Raw genomic sequence first — 27,056 nt, 5'->3', positions numbered from 1 at the left:
TGTACATGCATTGTACAAAAAGACCAGTACACACTGACCATGAAGAAGATGATTTAAGGACAATACCAACTTTACGCATTCAAGATCACGTTTAGCTATTGTAAATCTATCACACCTACTTGAATTCTGCTAGAAAGTCTGTACATTTGAAACAACTGTTTCAAACAGAACCATGGTAATCAACTGCAGTCACCTTCTACTTAGAGAAAAACCTACCAGCACTGACACCTGGAGGCTAATTTACATTTATAGAGAGCTGCCAGATAAAGTCTGCACTCCTATCTACCTCCTCAAAATATCCATGTTATTGTGAAAGAAAGAAACTCATATAATCCTCAAACACAGGTATAGAAAACATTTTAATGCTGAGATCTGAGAGTAAAATTGGGAAACACATCATTTAAGTTCAACAGCCAAACCTCTTGGAGCCTGCTCTTGAACAGATTTGATTTCCAGTTTATATCTTATTATATACACATTATTCCTGATAACTGTTCATCTGGAAATTAGCTTTTTCTCTTATAGTACGAGAATGTGAATGTGTTGCATTACTACTGGCTAACTAAACAGATGCCAGTATTTAATTATTCTGTTCCCTCAACTTTTGAAACATGGTTAATAAACCACAATAATTTCATTTCACTGTGCATGCCTGCTTTTATGATAAAAGTCTTATTCTTGTTGGGGTAATGAGATCAACCCACAAAAAAAACTGTCTGAACAACCAAGAAGATGCCCTTGAATACACTGAAATCCCAAGAGTTTAGGTGAGGGTAGTAAGAACTTTCCTACCAAGAGCAGGTGAACACAGAAAGGAAATAATCCAGTCCCAACAAATGAGCTCAGACACCAGAGGGTACAACCTCAGAATTGATTAAACGTGCCCTTGCCACCAAGCACAAGCTGAATTAATGAAAGAATATTACAGAGCTCTGTGTACAACTCAGATAACCCATAAATAGCCTATAAAACAAAAGAGGTCTGTTTGCGAAATTTAGCAAGCTAAGTATCAATTACCAGAAATCATTTGAAATAAGCAGAAAAGAAAAAAAACCATCTGCAGCAGCAACACCACCAACTACAAAAAAAATTAAAACCCTAAGCCTCATTCCAACCCATGATAAGTGAATCCCCAATTAACAGATATTGGAAGAGTCTCAAATTATTTGGAATAAACTAGGCAGTATTGTCAAGCAACTGGTACGTACTGATCTCTTGATAGGGCTGTTACAAAAATACATCAGTGCTTAAGAAGATGGGTTATGGATTTCAGTTCATTTCCAACATATCTGTCTGTTTTGTGAGATATCAAATGATCTTGAATTGGTTTTTGTAGCCTTTGTGGATATGTTTATCTTCTCCAAGATCAAACTACATCTTCTGGTATTCTGATTCGCTTATCTCAGTTCATCTCATTGTAGCAAATCAATGTACTAGACAGGAAAGGATGCACTGATGTTTATCACTTCGTGCTGCTTTAATGCATGACAGATTCCTTTTCTTCCCAGCTTTGATATTGATACAAAAGCAGGAAATCTTGCAACATAAACAGATTTTTTTTTATACTCAATTCAGTAGAATTTAGATGATTGTCAAAGCAGAGGCTCAAGCTTACTACGTAATGCTTAGGAATCTTGAGAAGAAAACATAAGAACAAAAAGAAAAAAGCGTGACTGATTTCCTACATTCTAAACAAGTGAAAATAATAGCAAAAAAGGTTAACAAAAAAAAAAAATAGAAAGCACTCTTCTGTTTCACCTAAAAATTATGCTTAATCCTAAACAGACGCAGAGAACAAGCAAACCAGAAGCACAACACTGAACATACAGTGGTTTGATATAGTTTTGGAAAGGGTGCATTTCAAATTGCTGTAAATTTGGAATAGCTTCTCAAAGCTAAGAGATGTTCTGCAGCATAAGATACTCCAAGTATATTAAAGGATGGCTTACTAAAGCAGCTTATCCAAGAACCCAGGGTACACATAACATAAATGCTGAAGTCACTGCAAACTCTTCAGAAGTTCTCATACTCTCTAGAACATCCTTCGGTGAGCACAGGGGAAAAAAAAACAACATAAATGTCTATTTCTGTATATAGGCAGACATTGCATTGACGAAAACAGTATAAAATTTCACATCAAACTTAGCATATAAGTTCTTTGTAACTATCAAGAAAACTTTACTCTGTACATCACAAAGTTGCTGAATTCTGCTTCATTGATTAGATATTCCTAATTACTTTCTTGTATAATTCTAAATATGCTAAAGAACATATGCAGGATATTCACGTCACCCATGCAACAGAATTAAAATGGCTTACCTTTCTTCCTACTAAAAGCACGGTTCATGTTGAAAGTGTATCTACTCAACTGTATTTCTGATTTTGGTAGGTTTTCCTCCTGACACTCTTTAACCTGCAGAACAGTATGCATAAGAAAACAGAAAAGTCCATTATTACATCATTATTACATTTGAAATTAGTATGCTATCTGCATATGAAATACAATGCAAACTATTTTAATTACTCTGAAATTATCCAGAAAATAAAAAGGGGAGACATGCTTTGCTGAAGAAGAACAAGCTGTATTGAGAAGATTTTTTAACACTACATGGCATACTATACAGAAATACATTTTAAAGCTCACACTAAAATCTAAGAAACAGAGCAGGGTGCCTTATACCTAAGACCAAAGACAAACACCACATACAAATAAGTTGGAAAGAAGCCTTAAAATTAATATTGAATACAAGACTCCATTAAACCCTTCAGTCGACATTCACCCTGTTTTGTGTTATTTTAAGCTATTGTATTATTTCAAGCTATCATCTAATCTTGACATGAGCTTGACAATGGGAAAAAAAATAAAATAGAAAAAATAAAAGAAGAAAAAAATATCTTCACCCAGAGATTTGATGTTAAAAAACTGCATTCTATCAGTTTAACTTCTTACTTCTGTTACCTCAGATTGTATCCCTGCAGTGATGTCAAACAGCACAAATTTGGTCATGTGCAAACACCAGTCATACAATTACATGCATTTATAACTCACCAGAATTTGAAGTGTATTTTACATTTCCTTCACAAAAACCCTTGGATTCTTACCCCAATTTTAAATTCAACAACTATTACTAGAATTTTCATCTTTAAAAACAGTTATCAGCCTAAAAAAAAACCTCAAAAAGGCATTCTCCAAAACCATCCAATTTTGTAACATTGCTTTTTTTTTTTTCCAACTTCACTTATATTCACAATATTCCTATCACTTCATTCCATTATATTCAAATAATCCAGTGCAAAGCTATACCTCCACCCTTCTCACAAACCAATCCGTTCAAATGAGAAGAAAAAAATAAAGCATTTGGTATCAGTTAACCCTAAAATTAGCTAGAAGGCCAGTATAGTAAAGGCCATAAATACAGTGACAACAAAGATACTCAATGCAGCTCAAAAAGTTGGCAGTGCTTGCCCTATTCAAAAGATACAGCAAGCTCAGGGACAAGAACAGTTTTGAGTTTCAAGCCAGAACTCTGATTTGTCTCATACAGCCCTGTCAGTTTTCTTGAATGACAGAGTAACTGCTTGAGTTGCCTTCCAAGGTCAGGGGGATCACAGTATCTTAGTTGTCCACCAACCCCTATTCCCCCCCTACCCCCCAACAGGCACACACATCTGTCCTCTGAGCAGACATCAACATCTGCGCCCAGTCAGATGCTGGCTGTGTTTCAAGAGAACAAAAATAAAAGCATTTTGTTAAAAACACAGTGTAACTATGAAAGCTATTAATTTTTATATCTGACATACACATCAGTTTAACTACCAGAAATATGCATGTTGACCCCAGAAAATGTACTAAAATGCAATGAAGTTTTTACTACTTTCTTTTTAATGAAAATACGTGGGAGATGTAATGGATTTGCTTTACAAGAATAAAGATATATAGCAACATTCAAACAATCGACATTAATAAAAGCCATAATTGCATGATTCTGTGACAAACTACTTTATCAAGAACATTCCCTAATTCTAATTGCAACAAAAAAATCAGGAGAATAAGTACTCTCTGTCAGTAGCTCCTACTCCATTGGGAATTGTTGAATTCCTATGGGAAAGCAGCTAAACAGAGAAAGAAACAGGATTAGCTACAACTAGCTGCTTTTCAAATTCCCTCTAGGTCTAACACAAAAAACACCTTGAACCTCTCCGATGCAGAAGAAACAGATGGTTCCACACCCGATAAAATTTTGGTGTTCCCTCCAAAATACAAGTCCTCAGTTTTGTATGGGGCAAAGAGTCATTAGGCTGTTATAAGCAATATAGTCAAGTTACGATTAGTAGACACTCACAGACAATAGTATTAAGAGTACACAAGCTGTTCTCTGATCAAAAATATTGAAGAGATTTTCTGATAAAATATAATGCTTTTTCTCAGAGAAGTCAATACAGAAAGCTGCTGGACAAAGTAGACTTGCAAAGCACTCTGCTAAAAGCTTATAACAAAACAGAAGTCACAATCCCATGATGGAGCAGGGGGTACCCGTGCAGACAGAGGAATCCTTCCTGTGATTTCATTTCTTTAATACAAGGAACAGCAACTCCAGCAATCAGAGGCACTGGGGAATAGGCACATGGGCAAAAATATTTCATTACTCATCATGAAGGAAGACACACCTACAACAAGAATGTTTCTGCACTTTCCTACTAGCAGTTTGCTTCAGCCAGAAACCAAATTACTTAAAAATCAAACTTACATAATTTCACAAAGTGATTAACAAACAAAATGACATTAAGCAGGAACTTCGCAAATTTCACCTTACTTCAGATTATTTGGGGGCAGAAAGAAACAAAGATGGGAGAGAGAGAGAAGGAAGCTTAGAAAAACAATTCATCGAGCTGACCATAACACAAATTTAAATGACAGCTGAACTCTGAGTAGCGGCTTCGTCAGTCTGAACACCTCTCTCTTGTGGCTTGGGAAGCTGAGAATGTAAGTTGGTATAGAAAACTGCAACACGAACAGAAGAAAGCCATTGCCTTCATCTCCCTTTTCCTTTATTTTCAGCATTCAGGCTTTAGTTTTCACAGTGATGAACAAACTGCAAAACAACCAGGGTTGTGGGTGAATAAGGTGTTCGTAGATATTGTCTGATGGGCACAAGGCTAATGAGGATTGAAGCTGAAGCTATCTCCTCAGTAATTGCTTCTAATCGTTAATGTTAATAGTGGTTGCTGCCTGCATTTACGCAGCAAAGGAGATAGAACAAAGGGAAGCAGCAGCATCCTTCCAGAGCCAGATACAAGCAACTGAAACCTGTCTTGCTGCTGCAACGGAATGGAACACCATAGATTTGTGTGTGCACCTGAGACCTCCTTCCAACACGTTCCATATCAATTTGTTTTCTAAATTTAGATCCATCTCAGACAAGCCACGAGGGAGCACTTAGTAAAGGGATAAAACAGTTCAACAATGTAACTCGCTCCATTTTTCTTACTTACTCTTCATTGCTGAACTCAGGATTTATTTGGGGTTCCCCACACTGCAACCTGAGCCCTCCAAAGGCACAGGCTGTAATGATTACCTGAGCAGAAGCAGATTATCCTAAGTCTTCTTCATTGGACAAATAATTCTTCACTGAAAATCTCCCTAGGGCACCCCAATGTGCACCTACGAATTTGCTATAAAAAACAATTATTAAAAAAGCAAGGGTCAAAGATGCCCTCCTCCCTTTCAAATACCAACATTCCACAATAAGTCAAAATAAGATTGGGAACACTGAAGTTATAAACTGCTTTCCCTACCAGATCCCAGCCTTTTGAGCATACTGCATAAAATTTCTCAGAAAATGAAGCACAATGTGCCTTAAATCCTGTTTTCCAAAGGGCTGCAGCACACAGGAATGTGTGATTCATTGACTTGCAATGAAAAGTAGGCTTATAAAGTTACTGTTGAGGGTTAGATGAGTAGCTTTGGGACATAAAGGCTATGAAATTCTTTTGGTAAGACCACACTACCATTAAAATTTTATTCTAATATGAGAAGACACAATGGCAGAAAAAAAAATAAAATAGTTGACTACATGAAGTGAAACACAAAATCAGTTTATTTCCATATGAGGGTATTCTCCCTTTTAAGCAACCATTTAAAGAGTAGCTTGCCATAAACCCTTTCTCCTGAAATGACCGTCTAAAGGAAAATATATTGGCATGTCAGTGACCAAGTTTCAGTGTAGTCTGTGCAGACATTCTTATTGTGTCTACAAGCAATTCCATCTAATGCTATTAAATTACTTCTATCATTCTAATTTTTAAGAAATAGTCTTCCAATGAGACCTCACACCCCAGCTTCTTATCTCTCCATTTCCCAAAAATAAGCTACTCCATTAATTAGAAAAATATTGTCGAAAAGAAACTAATAGGTGACAAGCTACCTGATATAACAGAAACAACTTCCTAAGCAGCATTAGAACTAAATATTGTTTTAAAGTAGTACAATTTATTAAATCAAAGGTTACGCTGCGCTTTATTAGGAATTGCATTACTTATGGACCAAACTGGAGCTGACACTGCTTAGTCGAAGTAGCATTTTTAAAACCAGGAACGTGCCATTCTTCCCAAACTTCTTTAATTTTGCATGAAAAAGTGATAGATTCATTTTGCTCCCTCTAAAAACACAATCATGGCAGACAGTAAAGACAGCTTCCTTTTCCTTTAAACCTACAAGATCTAGCATCCAGAGAAACTAGGTAATGCATTTCAGTCATGTCAACCTAGTTTTTCTCTACTGTACAAGAACTTACAGATGTCACATGCTTAGAGCCAAAAAAACCAGATTTCCACATGTTCACTCAAAAGGAACGCAGTCACTGCTGTCCGCATCCAAAAGACAGACAGATGGCAAACATCTTGCCTGCTTGCACCCCCAGAAGGGCCAGTGTCAACCACTAGTCATTTGATCATCTCTACTGATCTGAACAAGATCTTAGCCTTACCCATCAGCTTCACACATGAAAGCTTCAGACTTGAGCTTTGCTAGTGTTTTTAGAAGCTATGGAGTGGATTCATTGATGGGTTTCACCAGGAACAGAAAAACACAGAAAAACTTGTAATTCTGGAGGAAGGGAGAGTGGACTGCTGAAGAGGCTTGCCACAAATCACTAGTAAAGGCAAAAAAGAAATTTACATTCCCCCATAACTCTAAACATGGATGCTACAAAATGTTTTTTTAACTATTTAAAATCACATGTATGTTTCTTTTTTTAAAAGCATACAAGGTCAATATTATTAATAATGGATTAATCTCTCAAAGAAATGATAAATACATCCTGGAATCAGGTTTAACCACGGCCAAAAAACAACAACTCCTCAACAGGGCTACATTATTTAAGCCTGTATATACCTACAGGGCCTCAGAGCCTGGAACTGAGAGAACGGTCTGTTTGGAGCCGAATCTTGTCTATGTGTGTGTCATTTTGTCTCTTTTTGAGACAAGTCAAACTTGTCATACCGTCATTCATCTGGGGGCACACTTCACCTCTTCCTCCAAAGAAAAGAAGAAATAAAAGAACTTGAGGCATACAGACAGCTTTTGAGGCATACAGACAGCTTTGCAGAACACTTGCTTGTATTTTACAGTACAGTTCCTAAGCTGTCCATTCCCATCAAATGCCTTAAGTCACGTGGAAAAACAAACAACACTGCCTTGCCAGCTGCTCATCGTTGACTTTCTCATTACCAATTTATTAATATATTCATATCCTTCTGAAATTATAGCATGCAAAACCATACTTTAAAAAAATATATGGTATTACCTTCACACACATGTAGACTGAAATACTTAACACCGATCCCTTGCTAATCAAATTGCTGTATTTCTCATTAACACTAATACATTCAGAATGATTGTTTTAATTGTTTAGCCTGAAGGACAACATTAAGTTGTGTTTGTACAGATGAGCAGAGGTTTCAGTGATAGCGACTGTTTTCAAAAGCAAGAAGTGTCTATCAACACCCATTCCATCAGTCCAACTAAAACAACCTCTTAGCAAGTACCCCACCAAGTAGGTTATACTGGCTTTTTAACCTTACTCACATTACATTAGTTTTGCTAACCTTTGTTGTTTTGATTTTTTCTTTACCCCTTCTGAATACAGTCTAGAGGAGTCTCAACATTGGTGACAAGAGTGTGATATGACAATGGTGGTATGCACAAATACGAAAGCACACTAAAGCATGGAAAGCAAAATCATATTTCTTAATCTCCTCATCTCTTATAAAGGACGTATGCATTTAAGTAGTTTAGTACAGCATGCATAAAGGAGAAACATACAGATTTCGCACATTGATAAGGTTACTATGAGTCCTATTTAAAGATCTTCATTTAAGTGATCCATCCCAGAAGAAACACAAGTGATAAGAATCACTGAATACAGAAACCCACACAGAAGGCTTTCCTTGCTAGCAAGGCTTAAATTTTCTTGCTTTCTTGACTAGGAATGATCTTTATGTTTTAACACTCCTGGGACAAAGAAAAATGTGTATGTTTTAAACATCTTGACAGATTTGCAAATTTAAACTCATTAAACACCCATTGCATTTAAAGCAGAGAATAGCACTGGCTTCTTGAGACCCAGATGACACAATGTCCACTCCTGCTCCAATTACTTCCCACCTTATTGAGATACAGTGAAAACTTAATTCACAGTTATGATAGAGCTTAAGATCTGCATCAAAAAAACTCCAATGGGATATCTTCAGTATGCAGATATGAGTGTTTTCTCCTGTCCATCACTAAGCATATGAGACTTGGGCCACAACCTATACACCATTTTGTGTAGCAAACAATATGAAGGTTACTAAGCCATAAACGCATACCTGGTACAGGAAAGGCATCCCCCTGTGCTAAATCCTGACAATCACATGAAAGAAACAAATACAGGTAATTCTCCAAATGCTTCTTGAACTCTGGCAGCACTGGACCATGAGCACTACCCTGAGGAGCCTGTTGCAGTGCCAGACAACCCTTTGGTGTAGAAACTTTTCCTAATACACAGACAAAGCTCCATGCCATTCCCTCATAGTCCTATCACTGCCACCAGAGAGCAGAGCTCAGCGCTGCCCATCTGCTCCTGGTGAAGAGCCACGAGGTCTCTCCTCAGGCTCCTCTTCTCTACACCTAACAACCCCCCCACATACACTTAGCTCTCTAGGTCCCTCGCCATCTTTTTTGCCTTACTTAAGCTTTGCAGCCAAGTTTTATATAATTCAGCATATGTATTCATAATGTATCAAAATATGGATTCAAGATCCATTTTCAAGATGAAGAGTGTCCCCACACAAAAAACTAAACACCAGTATACAAGATGTCCCTAAAAAGATACTTGCAGCAAGCAAGAAGAAAACAGTACCACAGACATCAAGATGCCTTCTTTATAAACAAGAGACAAGAAGCCACAGCATAACCCCCAGAGGACTGAGTCCCTGTGCATTTAAGTGCTAAAGAACACAGTACTAAAGCAAACTAAAAGTAGGCATCAGCTGGGGAAATAATAAGAACAGGACCACCAACATAAAACTGCACTCTATAGCCAAGTGTTACACCAAACCACATGCTATTCTCTTGTCCCTGCAAAAACATACATATTCATTTCCAATAAAATGAATTATGCACACATTTTCAGACTACTTAATGACATTCTCTGGACAATTCCACATAAAATACATGTATTGCTAATGAAAAATAAATTATTTAATGTTTTAGACGCATATCTGAACAACTTCATACAAAAAAGTACCCCACATTTCTTTAACAATTTAATTCCAAAAATCAGCAGCACAAGAAAAAAGAACTGAGCTTACCTATACTTATGTATTTCACAGAAATCCCTTTCGAAGGCAACAGCTACAAGTACTACAAGAACAACCTGTGGCATCACAAAAAAACTGAGCACAAGAATAACTGAAAATTGAAGCACCTTGTAAGAACTTCTAGAGTAAGGAACAGTCATTAGAGGACAGTGCTAAAAAATTCAGCTCAGCAACACACCATATCTTCAGCTATTCTTTTCCACCATCTATGGTGTTCTAGTGGAAAACTTATGTAAGAAAACTGAAGCAAAGCCCTTCCTTTGGTAAATGCATGAATATTTAAATAAAAGCACTTGCATAGGTGTGCAGCACAAACTGGACCACTGATGGTATGCAGACAAAAAAAAACCTGACATTTTATCAACACCTTTACCCTTTACGATGTAAACTGTGGAGTAGCTGTTGCAGGACAACCACAAATATGTCCCTCCTGAGAAAACAGTACTTGCCAAGGAAAGAGTACATATTCTTCAACAATATTGATGCAAGTCACGGAAACACAGTTTTCATTGTCTAATGAAAATAAAGAAGTGCTACTGAGGAACAGAGATGATAAAACCCCACAAATGAATAATTAGCTATTAACCTGAAAATAAAAAGCCCTAAACATTATTTCAGATAGGAGAGAAAACTATATATGCGCCCTGGTAGGACGGAAAAGAGATGAAGTGGAAGTTTTAACAGACAGGAGCAATGGGCAGCATTAAGTACTCAAGTGTATTTACAAACAAAGGTATCAGATCACTCTGCAAAACCTCTGTGCTACTTGTTTCTCACTTCATTTATGACAACGTGCATGCAAGCAGTCATTCGTTCCTTGACCTACTCTGATTTAAAACTTTTTTGGACTTCCACTGAACAAGTCACAAGCCTCAAGTTTAAAACTTCCATAACCAGGAACAGCAAGATTGTGCCTACTCAGAACAGCACACTGACTACAGAAGCCAAATTTGAATATCCTTCTTACTTGTATATTCTTTAAAAGGTGAATATCACTTCCATACTAAGATTTCTTCTCAAGAGGCAAAACATCAGCACTGCAGCCTGAGTAACTTGACTATCCTCAAGAAGCCTACACAGTTTTGCAGATAGCCACTTTTAAATGTAGCCTGCATCAAACAACTAGGAAACAGGAGATACGTTGTAGACTTTTCCATTTGTAATATATACACAGAACCAAACTGCAATACAGTCAGTAGGAAAACATGCAGTTTGAAAACAACTTGAAAATTAAACAAATGTATTAGCTTCTAGATGCCCTTCAGGTTATCTGGAATCTTTCACAAGCCACATCACCAGTGCCTTCCAACTCCTAGGAAAATACAAGCAAGTTCAAGGTAATTGGCCAAACTACTATATTACAAGCTCAAGTAATGCTAAAGTTAAAAATGGCATAATAAAGGAATGTAGTTTAATGTTTTTTAACAGTGAAGCTGCTTCCCCTTCCCGTGGTTTATTATAAACAAATAAAGTAGAGGCTTCCAGTGGCATTAAGTGTATAAGCCCTCATATGGAATTTCCATTTTTCCATCTTGCAGGTAGTTACATTAATACAGAAACAATATATAGCCACCCAGGGTCATCAAGAGAATTAACAGAGCTGCACTGAAACCCAAGACTTTGAAGTCCCACATCCCTGTTTAATAATTTATCTACATGAAAATACTGTCTACTTCTTATACATCCACTAAGACAGGAATTTCTTCTCAGTATGTATTTATGGCAAGCTAAGACCATGCCTCTTTCATTTAAGTTACTGTAGAACTTCGACAGCTAAAAGCTAAGCCGCATTTTCAAAGTGGTTATGGGAGAATACAAGGTAGTTCTAAAGGCCGGATGGAGCGCTGCCCTCCTGTCATTTTAAGGCCTCATTCCTCACATTAGAATGGAGAGTGTAATAAGGATCAACCAAAGAAGACAGACCTCTACTTCACAAAACTACTTTGCCCATGGTATTGCTGTGAAACACAGAACTTGTACGTGTGGCACTCGCCATGGACTCCAAAGCTTTATAGTACACTCCCTCTACCTCTGCTCTTGGTTACATTTTCAGCTGACACTGATATTTGATCTTCCAAATTGTCCTAACAGGCCACTTGATCTTTATGAAACACTTGGATATCAGAGATATATCAGAGATATATCACATTTCCTGCTGTTGTTACAATGAACATAAAATAGTTTACTTGACCAAGTTATTTGCTAAATGACACTTCACTTAAGGAACTTCTACTCAAGGTGTTTCTTGGTTAGATTTGTGGAAAAAGAGAATTGATTCACCACCGTATCTGGAACTCTGCTCAGCTACCTGATTAAACCTCTCTTATGAGGAAATAATCCTGTATTGATCTGAACTATTTATATTTACCATATGATTTCCTAAAGCTGTTTACTGCCATCTGCATTCAACAAAGCAAAACCTTTACACTGCTGCTGTAAAAAAGTTAAGAGAATATCTTATTAAAAGGAAAGAGAACAAATGCATGAAAACAGAAAAGTTTCCTATGCTTCCTTCCCTTTAGCTTTCCATCAGAAATAACTTACGCCCTGATATCTATGCCACATATCAACCTCATACTAAATATGGGGTTGAGTTTTCCCATTTACTTTACTTATTTTTTCGTAAAATACATGCGAAAGCAACAACTGTCTGGCACTAAGACCCTGTGCAGAATAGGCTCACTTCCATGAATCCAAACTTTGGCTTTGCTCAGGGTGATGAACAACCTCACTCTTTACATTTATGACTACTGATTTACCTGTTTCATGAGTGCTCCATTAGAACACAATGATAAAAATAGTTTAAATTGATAATTCTGTGCACTACAAAACATGCACATTTCATCCTGAAGGGAAAATTTCACTTGATTATATTTTTATTACAATTTTTATTGTATTCTATATTTTCTTTTTACTTGCACAAGGAACTAACTGCACCTCAATATCTCGTTCTACTTTACCTATATTCTAACAGTAGCAAACGGGTACGCTTCCCAGACCCCAAGTCATTAACAAGGTGGTACATAACTTCATTCCCTGATAGAAAGCTGCAAAAAAGAGAACACCATTTTTCTGCTTTTAATTAAAAGAAGGAAAAGATGTTTTAAAAAGCTTTCTTGACTCACGCTGTTAGCTCTAATAGTACTATGCAAATTCTTCTTCACAAAAAAACTTATACTGTATTTTTGCTGATGAAAAGATACATACCAAGTAGCACCAAATGCTAAGCATAAAAAATTCTTGTTAAGACCTCAAATGTACTCTGATATTCGCCACTAAACTTTCTGCTGCATATTTTAACAGTTCAAGCTGTGTTACAACATAATTGTGGCACTGCCAAGTACCAAGCCAGAATCATAGGTTATAACTCACCAAATCAAGAAAATCAAGTAACCTGAACTTGTCTTTAAACTTACCTCAAGTGACTGACTTCAAATGCTAACAAAGTACTGATTTCACTCAGGGCCAAAATGTCACATTTTGTCTTGTATTTCCCCTGATAGCAAACATGTGCACAATTAACACTACTTATCTGATGAACACAGATTCACTGAACTGCAGGAACTTATCTCTATCATTTGTTTAAGCTCTATGGCTATTGCAAGTACTAGGAACGCATCCATCTTGGCTACCTGCTTGTCCTAATTATCCATATAGCTCCCACACTATCGCAGTATTTGACACCTCATTTAATCACATAGTAAGCATCTGCCAACTTTAGAGTTGCATTTTCTAAAAAGCAGAGTAAGGACAGGAAGACAGATGCTCTGGAGAACACATTTCCCCCATCATTTAGCAGTAACGGTTGGAAGACACTGAGGTTAAAGTAATTCACTGAATATATATGAAGTGTGAAAAATGACATGGAAGAAAGACAGTGCTAGAAACACACACTGAGCTTTCTGAAGACATCCCATGAACAGAGCCACAGAGTACATACACAAAGGTCACCAGCATTAAGACAATGCAGTCAGAGGGGCAGAAATACATTCAGGGAAAATATAGCTTTATATTTTGAACTGCTCAGTGGGGAGGAACAAAACTAACATTTGTATGGCTGGCAGTTTTATATTTACACAATATTTTCAAGAATCTGTTGAAATACAGCATGAATAAATGTTCAACAAGTATATAGCACCTTCCCAATAAGAAATTGCAAAGCAATGAGCTGTGTCATTTATTCACAGGTAGCAGAGGACTCTCCATAGAAGATCATAACACTGACTGCCACTGCCCAGCCCACCATAGGCAGACAGGCAGCCAACCATACATACTCGCCTAAGTCTTTAAAATTCATATCCCAGCACAGCAGAAAAACCCTAAGAACAGTAAAAGAAATCTCTAAGGAAGGCTGCAAGTCTCCGATTCACTCAGGAAAATGAAGCATACTTGAAAAGGGAAGAGACAAAATCAGTGTGTAGAATAAAAACTAAGAAAAGCCCTGCTCGTTGCTACCTGATTAAAGTGCAAGATAAAATAAAAAGTATTTCAAAGCAGCACATTAATCTCCATGTTTCTGACATTCACATTGTTTTTATGTAAAAATCTAAAATAGACCATAATGTAAACATTATTGCCAAAGTGCATTTTGTCCTAAAGTTATCAAGAATGAGTAACATCTGCTCAGAAAGCTCCTTCATTCATTCATTTGTCCTCTCCCTTTGGAATTGCAGTCACTGAAAAAAAAAAAAAAAACAAAAAAAAAAAACAACGAACCAGAGCTATTAGGTACCATCTATGTCTGGTGAGTGAATTAAGCTTTTGTTCCTTAAAGGCTAATCACACATCAAGATTTTTTAGTTGTCAAAGCAAGGATTTACACAGAACATCTCATAATGTTGTTACGTAAGCTATCATTAGCAGCCCAGACAGTAGCTAGGTGAAGCAACAAATCCTGTAACCATACTCAGCATTCATACTTCCATTCCAGAAACAAGTGAAAACGTCCCTTGCAAAAACAAAACTCAATCAAAATCAGGAAAATAAGTTAAAGAACCATGGAAACAAGTGACGATGCACAAAAGACCTTGACTGCACTTGGTACAGCTCCAGCCTTGCCACTTCCATGGCACATCAAGCTTAACAATGACTATGAAGCTTATTACAATAAATCCAAACAGATATATGAAGAGTATTACAACTGTTTATGTCTGTAAGAAGTCAGAAATAAACAACTTAGTAACCTAGATTACACAATAGTCTGAATTTTCTAATTCTGGTACTGAATTCCTGGCAGTGATTTACAAAGTTACAAATGAAACCAGATAAAGCAAAATAAACAGAAAATGCACTACAGTACAGTACCTTGACTGTTTTCAACAACACTATTTTTCCATGCTTTAGCCACAAGTGGGGAGATGTGAAAAACAATAGTGCTTGGACTGCTCCTGAGATAGGCCAGCAATTACAATTGTTTTCTCTTTCCAGGAGAATACAAGCAATACAAACCTTTTTTTTTTTTTTTTTAAATATGAGAAGGAAATATTTAGGGAAAGGCATATTAAAGTGCATTATAGAAGAAAACAGGAAGTAGCAACAGGTGGCATGTGGAAGTTTACAACGAAGTCTCCATCAAATTCACATTATCATTTAGAAAGAAGATATAAAAAAAAAAAAAGAGAGATTAAATTAGCTAACGAATAAATACCCAACTGTACAAAGCCACTGAGCCGTTCACAACAGTGGGATTGGTTGGTTTTTACTTTAAGACTTGATATTCACAAAAAAGTATTGAAATTCAGTGAACAAACTTGTTTTGTTGTGGAGGTTTGCTTTGATTAAAATAAATAATTGAGTAGATGGGGAGGGCTGCGTCTCCCCTAATAAAAACACAAAACGCTACTGACTTGTCCCAGGGAACTATCCCAGCTGGCCTCTGATACTTAGGTTCATTTGTTCAGTCACACTGAGAAGTATACCTCTATAAATGCAGAATGTGACAACCAATATAAACACCTAATCTAGCCATTTGTCATATCCATAGAAGTTAAGTAAATAAGGGAAGCAAGTCGCCTTGAGAAGGAATTTCAAAGGCAAAATATTAGTTGCTCAAGACACTAACAGACAGATAATGGGCAAGATACAGGCATGGTTATTTCTTCCAATCTCGGTTCACACAACGTTGTTTTGTAAAAGGACAAGAATCTCAAATGCAGTAACCAAAGCCATCACATTCTCCTTGCTTATTTGCTTTAAAAATAGTATTTCCAAAAATGTTGTCAGCAGCACAAATACATATAATCACTTAAAAAGAAAAATAATCCTACTTACACAGAAATACCATCCAGGGCATCTTATAAAACATTTTTTTAGCTAACAAAAACTGCATGCAGTAGTAATAAACATTTAAAACAGTGTCTGAATACACAGTTTTACTATAATTTCATTTTACTTTTTCAAGACATACAGACCAGGAAGGAAAAAAAAACCATGAATGCACAACCACGATTCTAAGTGTGAAAATCCGGTTACAGCTCTCTTCCAAGTTTAAAGATGGGAACAAAAAACTAAAAACATGGAAGCATGACAGCTAAATGTTCCAGATGAGAGGCCAACAAAAACAGCTTAGACACAAGCTGGGCACCATCACTACTACAGAGATATTTAGAACGACAAAAACAGTTATTTCTCAATTCACTGTGTGGAAATACTATTACCACTTTCCAGATGCAACAAACTGCAACTGCATGCGCTGAAAAAGTTAACAGATACTGGCCCAAAGCTCTGGTAGCCTATTGGTTACCAATATCATTCAAAAGATGGAAAATCCACTTGTATTCCAGTATATTGCCTGTCTGCCATCATCTGTAAGTCAACAGCATTTGTAAGATGAATAAGTCAACAAACCCTAAAATAGTTTCCCAACATGCAAACACCATGATCACCCTTGTTTGTTTCTGCTGGTGAGTTCTAAAGACAGAACGTTCAAATACAGAAATATTACTTAACTGCAGCAAGCAAGCTACAAGATTAAAGAAGAAATACAAATCCAAGACCATGTACTTTTCTTAACATAAATACATCACCCTCTGCAACTACTACTACTTCTACAGCCCAGAGAATTTTTGAAGGAGACAATAATCACAGACATGCAAAGGATGCCTACAACTTTAAGATACCATCTTATCTCACAAAGACTCCACTTTCAAACATCTAACTGGGCAGTTAAAATACCCACGTTCAATACTACAGCAGACTACCTGAACATCCAATTTCTGTTCCTTAAGTACACACTTTTCAACACAGCACTAGCAGACCTAGACTTGAACAAGTGATGAGCCAAGCTAAAAACAGTCACAGTCATCATGGATTCATTCAACAGACTTACCTGTAATTGTCTGCTGGTTTGGAAACCAAAAGGTAATGGTAACTTAACATTCCCCCCTGAGTTCTGACATATCCATCCACCTAAAAGCTGAGTACTTCTTCACTTACACCTCTATGTAAAGAGCTGCTACCAGTACATTTTGCTCACTCTAAAAAGAGAAGGCAGTGAGGTAACAACTACTTGTTTGCAAGAACCTAAGCGAGACAAAGTCTTAGACTACAGCAATTATACCATTGTTAGCAGAAACAAAAGCTAGCTCACTAACTCAAACCAGCCTCACGGTCATCTTCCATGTTACACTAAAATCAAACTGAGTTGTTAGAAGCGTCTGGCATTTTGGTTACAAGGCTAATCACAGAATGACCCGGGTTGGAAAGGACCTCAACCATCATGTATTTCCAACCCCTCTCTCTCACCCTCAGGCACACAGGAGTCTTAACTTCTGATAGTATTCAGAAAGATAAAGTCACGGAACAGAAACATGAGATAATAAGGACAAGGCTGATACAAGCTATAGATAGTTAGGCAATTATGAATGATTTTTTCCACTGCGTACGCACAGCTGAGTAGATAAGTTTACTAAACTTGTAGGAACAGTCTAGATGTGAACACAACATGAAATCAATTCAATTAAAAACTACAAGCTAGGCTGCTGACACCGCTGCACTTATGTGAGGACTGATCACATCGTTTTTCATTTCTGACTTGTTTTTCACTTACTTGAAAAGTTAAGTTACCTCGCATTGATGTATATCTCAAGTAGGATCTCTACCAAGTGTCCTCAAAGAAAGGCTGCAGTTAACTACATAGCATCCTTAGTAATAGATACAAGAGTTTAAAAAAAATAGAGATAAGAACTTTGCTGAATTTAGTTATCAGATGCAGATAAAACACAAATAGTAACAAGAGATTCCATGGAGTTCTGAGTTGTTCTGTCTTCTACCAAGGCAAATGGTAACCCACATCCAAATGGCTAACATCAGCTAAAACAGTCGAGATGTTTCTGCTGTCACCTTTAGTGCAGAAATAAGTGCACCAAGTTTAAAGTTGTATGTCTTACATTTTCACATCATCATAGACTGGCTTGGGTTAGAAAGGACTTTAGCCCACCAAGTTTCACTCCTCCCACCTTGGGTATAACTAACACCATCATATCAGGCTGTCCAGAACCCCATCCTACCTGGCACTGACCACCTCTAGGGATGGAGCATACACAGCTTTTCTAGGCAGCCTGTGTCAGTGCCTCACCAACTTTCAAGTAAAAAAAATATACTGTCCTCATAACTAACCTCAGCTTCTCCTTCTTTACTTTGAAGCTGTTACCCCTCATCCTATGTTATTCTAACACAGAGAAAGAAAACAGAAAGATGGGAGGCAGATAAGGCAACCTTCTTTTCTCAATGCTACCCTTGTTATCTGGAGTTCACAACACAGATGAGATCTTAGTCTCTCCTACTCCTACCTGTAACATCTCAGAACATGACGTTGGACCATTTCCAAGCATCCCAGTAAAATTGACCTTTTTCCCCCCTCAGCAAATTTTGTCTTGCTGATTTATTCAACAGCACAGAGACAAAGAACATACAAAACACAACTCTATAGACAAAGCAGATAACTACGTCAGGCATTATAATGCCACTTCAGACATCATCATTATAACATTTCTGAGGCCAGACTAGTTTTCTATTGAACTGATCATAACTGACATAAGAAAAAAGCAGCAAGAAGTCCATGCCAGAGACCTCATCCTTGAACCACAGGAAACCAGAAATGCCAAGGAAAGCGTATAAATCACAGGCAACAGCTAAGTGCAAGTTAGCATAAATCACTTCATAAAGAATAAAGACAAGTTTAGCCAGGAAGACATAGATAAACAACCACATCAAGGAAGAAGACTCAGTGGAGAAAATGAAACAAAATACTCAATTGGCCTGGCAGATACACACTGTGACACTGCAGTAAAGTTCTACTTGAAGCACAAGAAATACCCAAAGATCTGGAATATCATACTTGCACTTGTAGCTTCATGAATGAGTGAGGATTAAACACTAAACTGCCACACTGCATAGCAAGTGTTGGCAGTCTAATGGGGAAACATTTTGTTCATGTGCTAAGCCAATCAGTTCATTCTGTTAAGCAAGCAACAACGCACTAGATCATCCAAAAACTTCATCATCCGCATCCAACAGTCCCTGCAGCGTTAACAGTTCCTGATAACAGAGCAGATCTTGGTTCTGCTGGCCTCCTTTCTTCTATATGCGAATCCTCTATTCTTGTGGTTATTTAAATTAACAAGAATAAAGCAGTGAGGATGGCATCTCAACTGTACCTTAAACTGAAGGGCAATTAAGAGTCTGACCTTACACACTGCCAACAGGCACACCAATGCACCCATATCTTTTAATAAAACAACAAAAAACAGAGATTACTTTAAAACATTTAATAACACTGCTTGACTTCTGGAGATGCTAAAGACTAAAGTTAGACTAAAAATAAAAATCTTAGAACCTAAAAGCATACTAAGAGAAAGGATAATTGCCTATAAAAAAGAAATTAATTAGAAGTTCAGCAGAACCTTTACCACCTGCTTAATCTCAGAAAAGTTTAATGGTCCTCTAAAAAAGAATGAGTCACTCCCAAATGGCCAGATGATGCTGGTAATATAGGTATATGAAGCAGCTCGAAGTAAGAACATAAAACACACCTGGAAGCAACTGTGCATCTCCAGTCAATGATGCCACAGGCAATACAGCCAAGCAAGAAAAAGCAGTAACAGTAGCAGCCCAGCTGCTGAGAAGAGCAGAGATACTGTGACAGACAGACCGGAGGTGCAGTGTCACAGAAACAGCAGAGACAAACCAAACTTCAAGTAAAAACATGCTTGTCAGCACCACCAAGCACATAGTTAGATTATATTTTTTTTACTGGTACACAGGAGCACACTGTGTCACCTAAATGCTCTCAAGGAATCAAACCAACAACAAATCCCAGGCAGGTAAATGCCCTGCAATTCTTTCCTAAAGCACTTAGGAAAGAATTGCACTTAGCACATGTCACGCTACCCTGAACAGCAAATTATCAGGGGACCAGTCAGGGACAAAACATGTGCTGCAGTTCCATCCTGACATGGGCTAACAAAATACACTGCAAAGTGGAAAAACAGCAGAATTGCCTCCACCAGCTTCAACACTGTTTTGTGCTGCACTACTGAACTGCAAACCACAGTGTTAACTTACTTACATTGGAAACATTACAGTGTATAACCATCTCTTCTTGGGAGAAATGGCAGTTACACTCCAGGGGCTGGGCCAAAACAGTCAGGAAATTATGAATCCAACTCATTTACCCTCAAGTCTGACTCTGCCGCACAGCATTCTGAGTTATCAGCTCAGCTTGACAAAACCATTTAGATGCTAATATGAAGAACAATTCTCTGCATCTTATAAAAATTGCTTTGTGTAACTACAAGCATCTCCGCACAAAACCTCAAAGAAATGCAAAATATCAGGGAACACCAAAGTCAGAGATCATTAGCTTGCTCCAACTGCATGAAGACATTTTTATTATGTTAATTTATTTGAATGGGCCATTAAAATAAAAACCCAAATATAAAGTCTAGCCAAATATTATAACCGCTTGGATGAAACAAAATCTTTCCAATAACATGCAAAATGATAATTGTAAATTAAGCACGACTCCTGCCTTCATCTTCCTTCAAATCTTGACTTGTCTATTATAAAGAGAACAAAACAGGCATTATTTGTTCCCCTGGCTCTTCATGCAGATCTCTAAAGAGCACTTAACCTCAACAACTAATTTATGGTATTAAGCTCTTGGACATTAAGTATCTCAAATTCCACTCCAGGGTATTAGGCCAACTGCTGTTTAAATTATGTTTAAATTAGCTAAATCATGACTCTCCACTGGAAAGATCTGCCTTATAGATCATGTCCTTAGGGAATCAAATGCTTTAATGACATCCTACCACTAAGCTAATCAAGAATCAGAAATGAAGTTAATTATAACTGAAGCAGAGGCACTGAAATAAAGACAAAAAAGTCAATAGCGTTATCTAGCTGAAACAGGTCATGCATAGTAGTTTCCCACCATCTACTACTCCAATACATTACAACTAAAAGAAGAAAAATTAAGCCTCTGCGAAATAACACAAGAAACCTGTACTGCTTCTTTTAACTTCAATACAGTAAAATTACAAATCAATCATAAGGCAGAAGTTTTTAAGTCCCATCACCAGTCTATTTCAGACCTCGATGATGACACTGATCAATCCTGGCCATAAGCATTTCTAGGTTAGAGTGTATGAGTATTCTATTTAACTTCTGCTGTAACCTTACAATGGTATATTCTCTCCTTGCTCACAATAAAGGATGGATACTAAACCTACACGCACCTATTAAAGTTTAATTACTCAGTGCTCTTAAAGAAAGGATTTTGCTCTTAAATACTGCTTGGTATTTAAGTTTCTAGAGTCCACATACTGCATAAGCCAGCTACAAAAAACAAATTCACAAGTAGGTTTCAGTATCTAAGCATATTAAATACATTGAGTAAATCCACATCTACAAAATGGCTCCACATTTTGGTCAGGAAAGCAGTTCTGTTAATAACATTATTCTACTATGGGTCTGGATTTGCCCCATGCTGCAGAAATAATTTTCAAGCACAGCAATTAAGGCAGAATCCAGTGCATGCGTGGGTGAGGTTTTGAGGTGATATTGTCAGGAGAAAAAAGTAAATCCATGTACTCCCACTTAGCATCAGGCTACAAGATCCATTTGCAATTCACAAGCTTAGTTATTTTTTTGTCTCAGCTCTCACTCGTCCTGTGAGAAAAATCTTTCAGCAAACCTTGACAAAGTAGTAATGCCGTCTAAGGAAGAAAGTTAAGGATGAGTTTATCTGCTATTCTATTTTAGAAAGAAGATTAAAAAACAACAGCCTCTCAGCCTTTCACGCTAGCCAACCAGGAAATCAGAATCACATGATATGTCTGAGACTGAGTTGGGAAGTACCAGCATAAAGTCATGAGCTTACACAGACTTCTTCAACAACAGCAACAAATAAAGACGTCACGAAAATATTCAAAATCCAAGGAGCTTTTCAGCAAAAAGTAGCAAGTATTTGCATACACCAACCACCATGGTCATCAAGATGCATGAGGGAGGTCAATGAGAAACGTGAACTAGCAAATAGGTTTTGAGAAGGCATGGAAAGAAAAAGGGAGCATTTTTAGAAGACTGTAATAACAGAGCAAGAACCATCCTGGTGCCAGACTAAGGACACGCTCAGGAAGCCAGCAGCATCAGGGTGACTCAGCTGAACCTGTCTTTTAGTTGCCCACTTCCTCAGAAGTACCTTCACTGGAAGTTTGAATGTATATTGAAATGACATGTTTACTCTCACATCAGACAAAGAAAAGCTGCAAACTTTTACCTTACCTTCCTTTCACTGAGCTAAATAAAAAATTCACTTTCCCAAAGGCTCCTAGTTCCCTACACACTCTTAAAAACATTCAGCTTCATTATTTCATGTTTTATACAAGTGTACCACAGACATATCCATAAATAAACCTCATTCATCACTGTTAAGCTGCTGGGTTTTGCATTTTTTCCAATAAATCAATACGAACTTCACAGCTGCTGCCTTTTCTTTATCCAGAGAAGCTTTTCTTTCCACTTCAAAGAGAAGCAGGGAGTTTGCAGCAGTGCTTCTCGTCTAAGCACAAAGTTAACAGGTGTGGAGAAGGGAGAGAAATCAACAGGAAAAAAAAAAAAAGCAGGAAAAGAAAAATAGATATGCAGTATTCATGCCAACAGGCATCAACTCTCTCAACAGCATGGTTACTTAAACATAGTAACTTGGACTGCCAGAGCTCTGAGTCAACAGCTTGGAGCTGCCATACTCAAAGGCTGACCATGCCAAGAGTATTGCTTAAAAGTCAAAACAGAACGGAGCAACACAGGCCATAAACAGCCTTTTGGCTTTGTTCGAACTACTTTAAACAGAAAACAATAAGAGAAGTCCAATATAAATTCCACTGACTTGAAACCAAAATGAAAATCAGAACCTCTCCACCCAGAGTTTTTTAACACATACAGATACTACAGCAACGTACAGCTAACAGCTGCTATTAAAACAGTTTACACTTTCACATACAGATTACTTGCAAAGAAAACCAGCAGCCACTTATTCGCATGTTGAATTTACCACTAATTTGTCAACACATCTGAACCTTTGTCACTACTAACTTCATAGTTTCTCATGCACTAAAACAAACAAATTAGATGTGAACTGCTGTGTTAAGTCATGCAACTTATTCAATTTAAGGAGATGCACTACTATCAGGTTAATAGCACAACACTTCACACAACCTTCCCAATGGAATTCTGATGGGAAGTTCTAAATCAGAAATGTAAGTGTATTTTCAGATAGGAATTCTGATTCAAATGCTTACCTGTAATTTCCTTACCTACAACTACTCTAGACGAACAAGAAACCCCTGACATCTAACAGCTTAACCATTTATTCGTTAAATTCCACTAAACATAAGCAAGGTATGCAGCACTAGACTAAAAAATTCCTTTCCTTGAACAAAAAGTTGGTTGTTAACCTCACTGTAACAATAAATGCAAACACTATACTCTCAGTTCACATGTAGAAATACTACCATTTCTTGTTTCACTATAAGGGAGTTCAAACCACTCTTACAAAAACAGGAGCCCAAGAAGCCTTCCCTTGCTGTTTCTGACTGTACAAGAGTGGCATGAGACAGTCCCTCCTAAGTAAGGAGCCCAGCCTTCACACTGCATTGTTCTAAATTGTAAGATACTTTCGAAGCAGATATACCAATTTAAATCTTTAAAGTTTTGATAATTCACTTAGAAACATTCAGTAACACTATTCCCTTCGGCCCCCATGGATCTGCTTACAGTGTTCAGGTACAGAGATACCAAGACCTAGAACTTGTACATAACCAGCAGCAGATTGCTACTTCTCTGATCCATCAAATAATGGACTCGGCATCTCCCATGCAAATATAACCTTCAGTGCTCTGCCTTTTGCTGCCTTTATGTAATAACTCTTCTTTTCTGAAATACACAGACCTGTCATTTTTTTTTTCTCCACAATTATTACCTGGCCTTGCTTTCTTTAATATATATGTCAACAGTCCTCATCATATGACACCTTCATTCGCTGACTTCACTGTCAGCATTTTCCCATTATTTCTCAACTGTTTTTCAACTAAACCCATCTAATTAACAGTTACTTAAAGAAAAAGGCAGAACAAACTAAGGTATCAAGTAAAATCAGACCAGACACCAATGCCTCCTATTTGACAACATGCTCTGATGAGATCCGTCATTGCATTTCATTTCAAGAACAGAGCTTCACACTCAAGGCTTACAAATCCATGAAAACAAACATCAAAGGCATTTCAGCCTGACAAAGTGCCAAATTAAAGTACTCAAGCAAAACCAAAACTCACTCTACTATAGTGAATAAAGAAGAAATGCAATTCAAAAAACGCAATAAAACAATCTCTCAGAATACAACACAAGCAAATAGCATCATCTATTTTCACTCAAAATATTTTCTCAGCTTCCTTCAAGGGTGGTGTCAGCACCTGCTAAGTCAGGAAAGACCTTAATATCTTCTATCACTTGGTACCACCAGATGCAGCAATTTATGTTGGTTTACAATGCTTGCTATCCCACTATTACTTCTCTTCCAATACCTGGGAGAAAACAAATGTCGAGAGACATGAAAACACAGCATGAAGCCAGCTAATTGTTCCAGCCTGGATTCCCTGCTTCCCAAGAGAGCACTGTCCCTCAAGTTTAACACCATTACCTCAGATGACATCTCAGAATTATCTTCTGAAAAAAGGAAAATAAACAGCTAATAATTTGAGCAAAAGTTGCGCAAAATGCCAGTAATAAGATGGTAACCTCATCTCCAGCCAAGAGATTCTAAAATCTATTTAAATTCAGTACCTCAACTCTAACAAAGGTGACACTGTTTCTTCCTAGTTCTCCTCCTCGTATTTCCATATGTACTGAATAATTGCAAGAAATACATATATTATAAATTCCATATAAATATATATAGCTAAAAGCTTGTACAAATATCTTGCAATTTAATCAAGTGAGATTTAAAAATTTTTACTACCATCTCAACTTGCTGAGAAAGTTAAGTTCGTATTTAACTTGAACCTCAGAATGCTTCTCCCAAAAGCAAGGCAGGTGGTAGTACAAGTCCAGATCTTACCTCAACTTGAAAATAAGGACTTCTTTTTGCTGATTTTGTATTCCTAGTTGAGCAGGTAAATGGCAACATAGGCAAAAAGGCTTCAGGACCGGTACAAGGAATACACTGTACTTAAGTTGGCTGGTACAGAAGCCATACCTACTGAAGAAAGCATGATTTTTGCATATTACTAAAAGTGAATTACTTTCATAAGTTACTGCTATCATCAGTTACCTATCTACTTCAAATTAATTACAAATGGTTCAGCAAATTTATTGACTACATCCTCTAATAATACAGCAAGTTCTTCAGACCTGCTGATTTGTATTGAGCAGATGACACATTACTGCTTTTTAAACACCAAGCTAAGAGAAAATAGAAAATGAAAATATCAGTTAGTCTGAAAACAGTTCCCATTTGCTACAGGGTGTTTTGCTTCCTATAATTTAAAAGAATACATTCTGTCTTACTACATTTTCCTGTAACCTGGTAAGCTAAGACCAAAACATACCCCAAATGTGCCAGACTAACAATTTAGTATATTAATAGAACAAAAGTTGAGTGCCAATATATCAAAAACACCTTCTCAAAGACTGTATACTACACCACAAAATTGCTATTTCACTACCTTGTTACTTTGCCAAACAAAACACTTGTCAATATTATTAATTACACAATGCATCATGCTCACATACTTCATTTGTTTTGAAAATGCCTTTGTAGGAAAACTCAAGTAATAAATACTGGAGGTTATCTGTATCAGAGAATATGTTACAAATTTCCAACACAAAACCTTTTCCCTTGCCTTTGCATAATTAAGTGCTAGCACCATTCAATTGTCATGACAGCACCAAACTCTAAGCAAATGCTGACATCCCCCCACTGGTACCTTTATAATTATAACCTGATAGAAGCCACCCAAATCTTGAAGGCAGCATTTTAGTCAAGGTCTAATCCAAGCAAGACACATGATGCTTGATAACATCTTAGAGCTAACGGTTCCCAGTTATTTCAACCTGATTCTTTAGGAACTGCAGGATGAAAAAAATTCCACTTGAACTGGTGGACGCAAAGGCCTGAAGTCAAGTGTACAGTTTGTGATGGAAGACAGAAAGCAAAGCTAAAGTACTCAAAAGAGGAAAGTAGCCATGTGGTACAAGTGCAACAACAAGGCCACCCAATAACGAGATATAGCAGACTGAAAAAGGAAGCACCAACTAGAACACAAATGAGATAACAGCCATGCACAAGTAGACAAGAAGCCTCTTCATATGACTGATGGCTGTCTAGACAACCTACATTAACACAGGAAGAGGGACAGGAAGCTTTTAGACCTTTGATGTGGCGGTTAGAATTATTCAAGAAACCAAAATGAGAAAACCAATTAAGGGAAAAAAAAAAAAAAAAAAAAAAAAAAAACCAGAGAAATCATTAAGTTCTTCATTTAAGGTTAATTCAGAAAGCTCAATGTAAGGGCACTTCACCGTAGTTCTGACTGCTCACAGCCAAAAATTACCTGTGAGGAAAAGATAAGGAAAAAAGCCATCATAAAGGATTAGGCAAATACCCAGATAAAACATATTCATTTCTTACACTTCAA

The 27,056-nt window shown here is 37.2% G+C and overlaps 1 protein-coding gene across 11 annotated transcripts in view; it reads right to left on the bottom strand.

The window, feature by feature from the left end:
- The window catches only part of GULP1 (GULP PTB domain containing engulfment adaptor 1), a 179,676-nt gene that overhangs the window by 111,225 nt on the left and 41,395 nt on the right, over positions 1 to 27,056 (bottom strand). For 5 of the 11 annotated variants that reach the window (XR_004307906.1, XM_032445744.1, XM_032445748.1 and 2 more), the window contains exons 1-2: positions 25,478 to 25,561; positions 2,320 to 2,413 (exon numbers count right to left, since the gene is read on the bottom strand). Coding sequence is in view for 9 of the 11 variants with exons in the window: in XM_032445744.1 (XP_032301635.1) it covers positions 2,320 to 2,413; positions 25,478 to 25,546 (163 nt within the window). In the remaining 2 variants the exon portion in view is untranslated. Of the gene's footprint in view, positions 1 to 2,319; positions 2,420 to 5,576; positions 5,602 to 25,477; positions 25,562 to 27,056 lie in introns of those variants that run through there. The other 6 variants (XM_015867845.2, XM_015867841.2, XM_015867843.2 and 3 more) reach the window with 3 other exon arrangements.

The sequence above is a fragment of the Coturnix japonica genome, chromosome 7, assembly GCF_001577835.2.
Source record: "Coturnix japonica isolate 7356 chromosome 7, Coturnix japonica 2.1, whole genome shotgun sequence".
In the NCBI taxonomy this organism is placed as follows: domain Eukaryota; kingdom Metazoa; phylum Chordata; class Aves; order Galliformes; family Phasianidae; genus Coturnix; species Coturnix japonica.
This window is presented reverse-complemented; position numbering and strand designations above follow the sequence as displayed.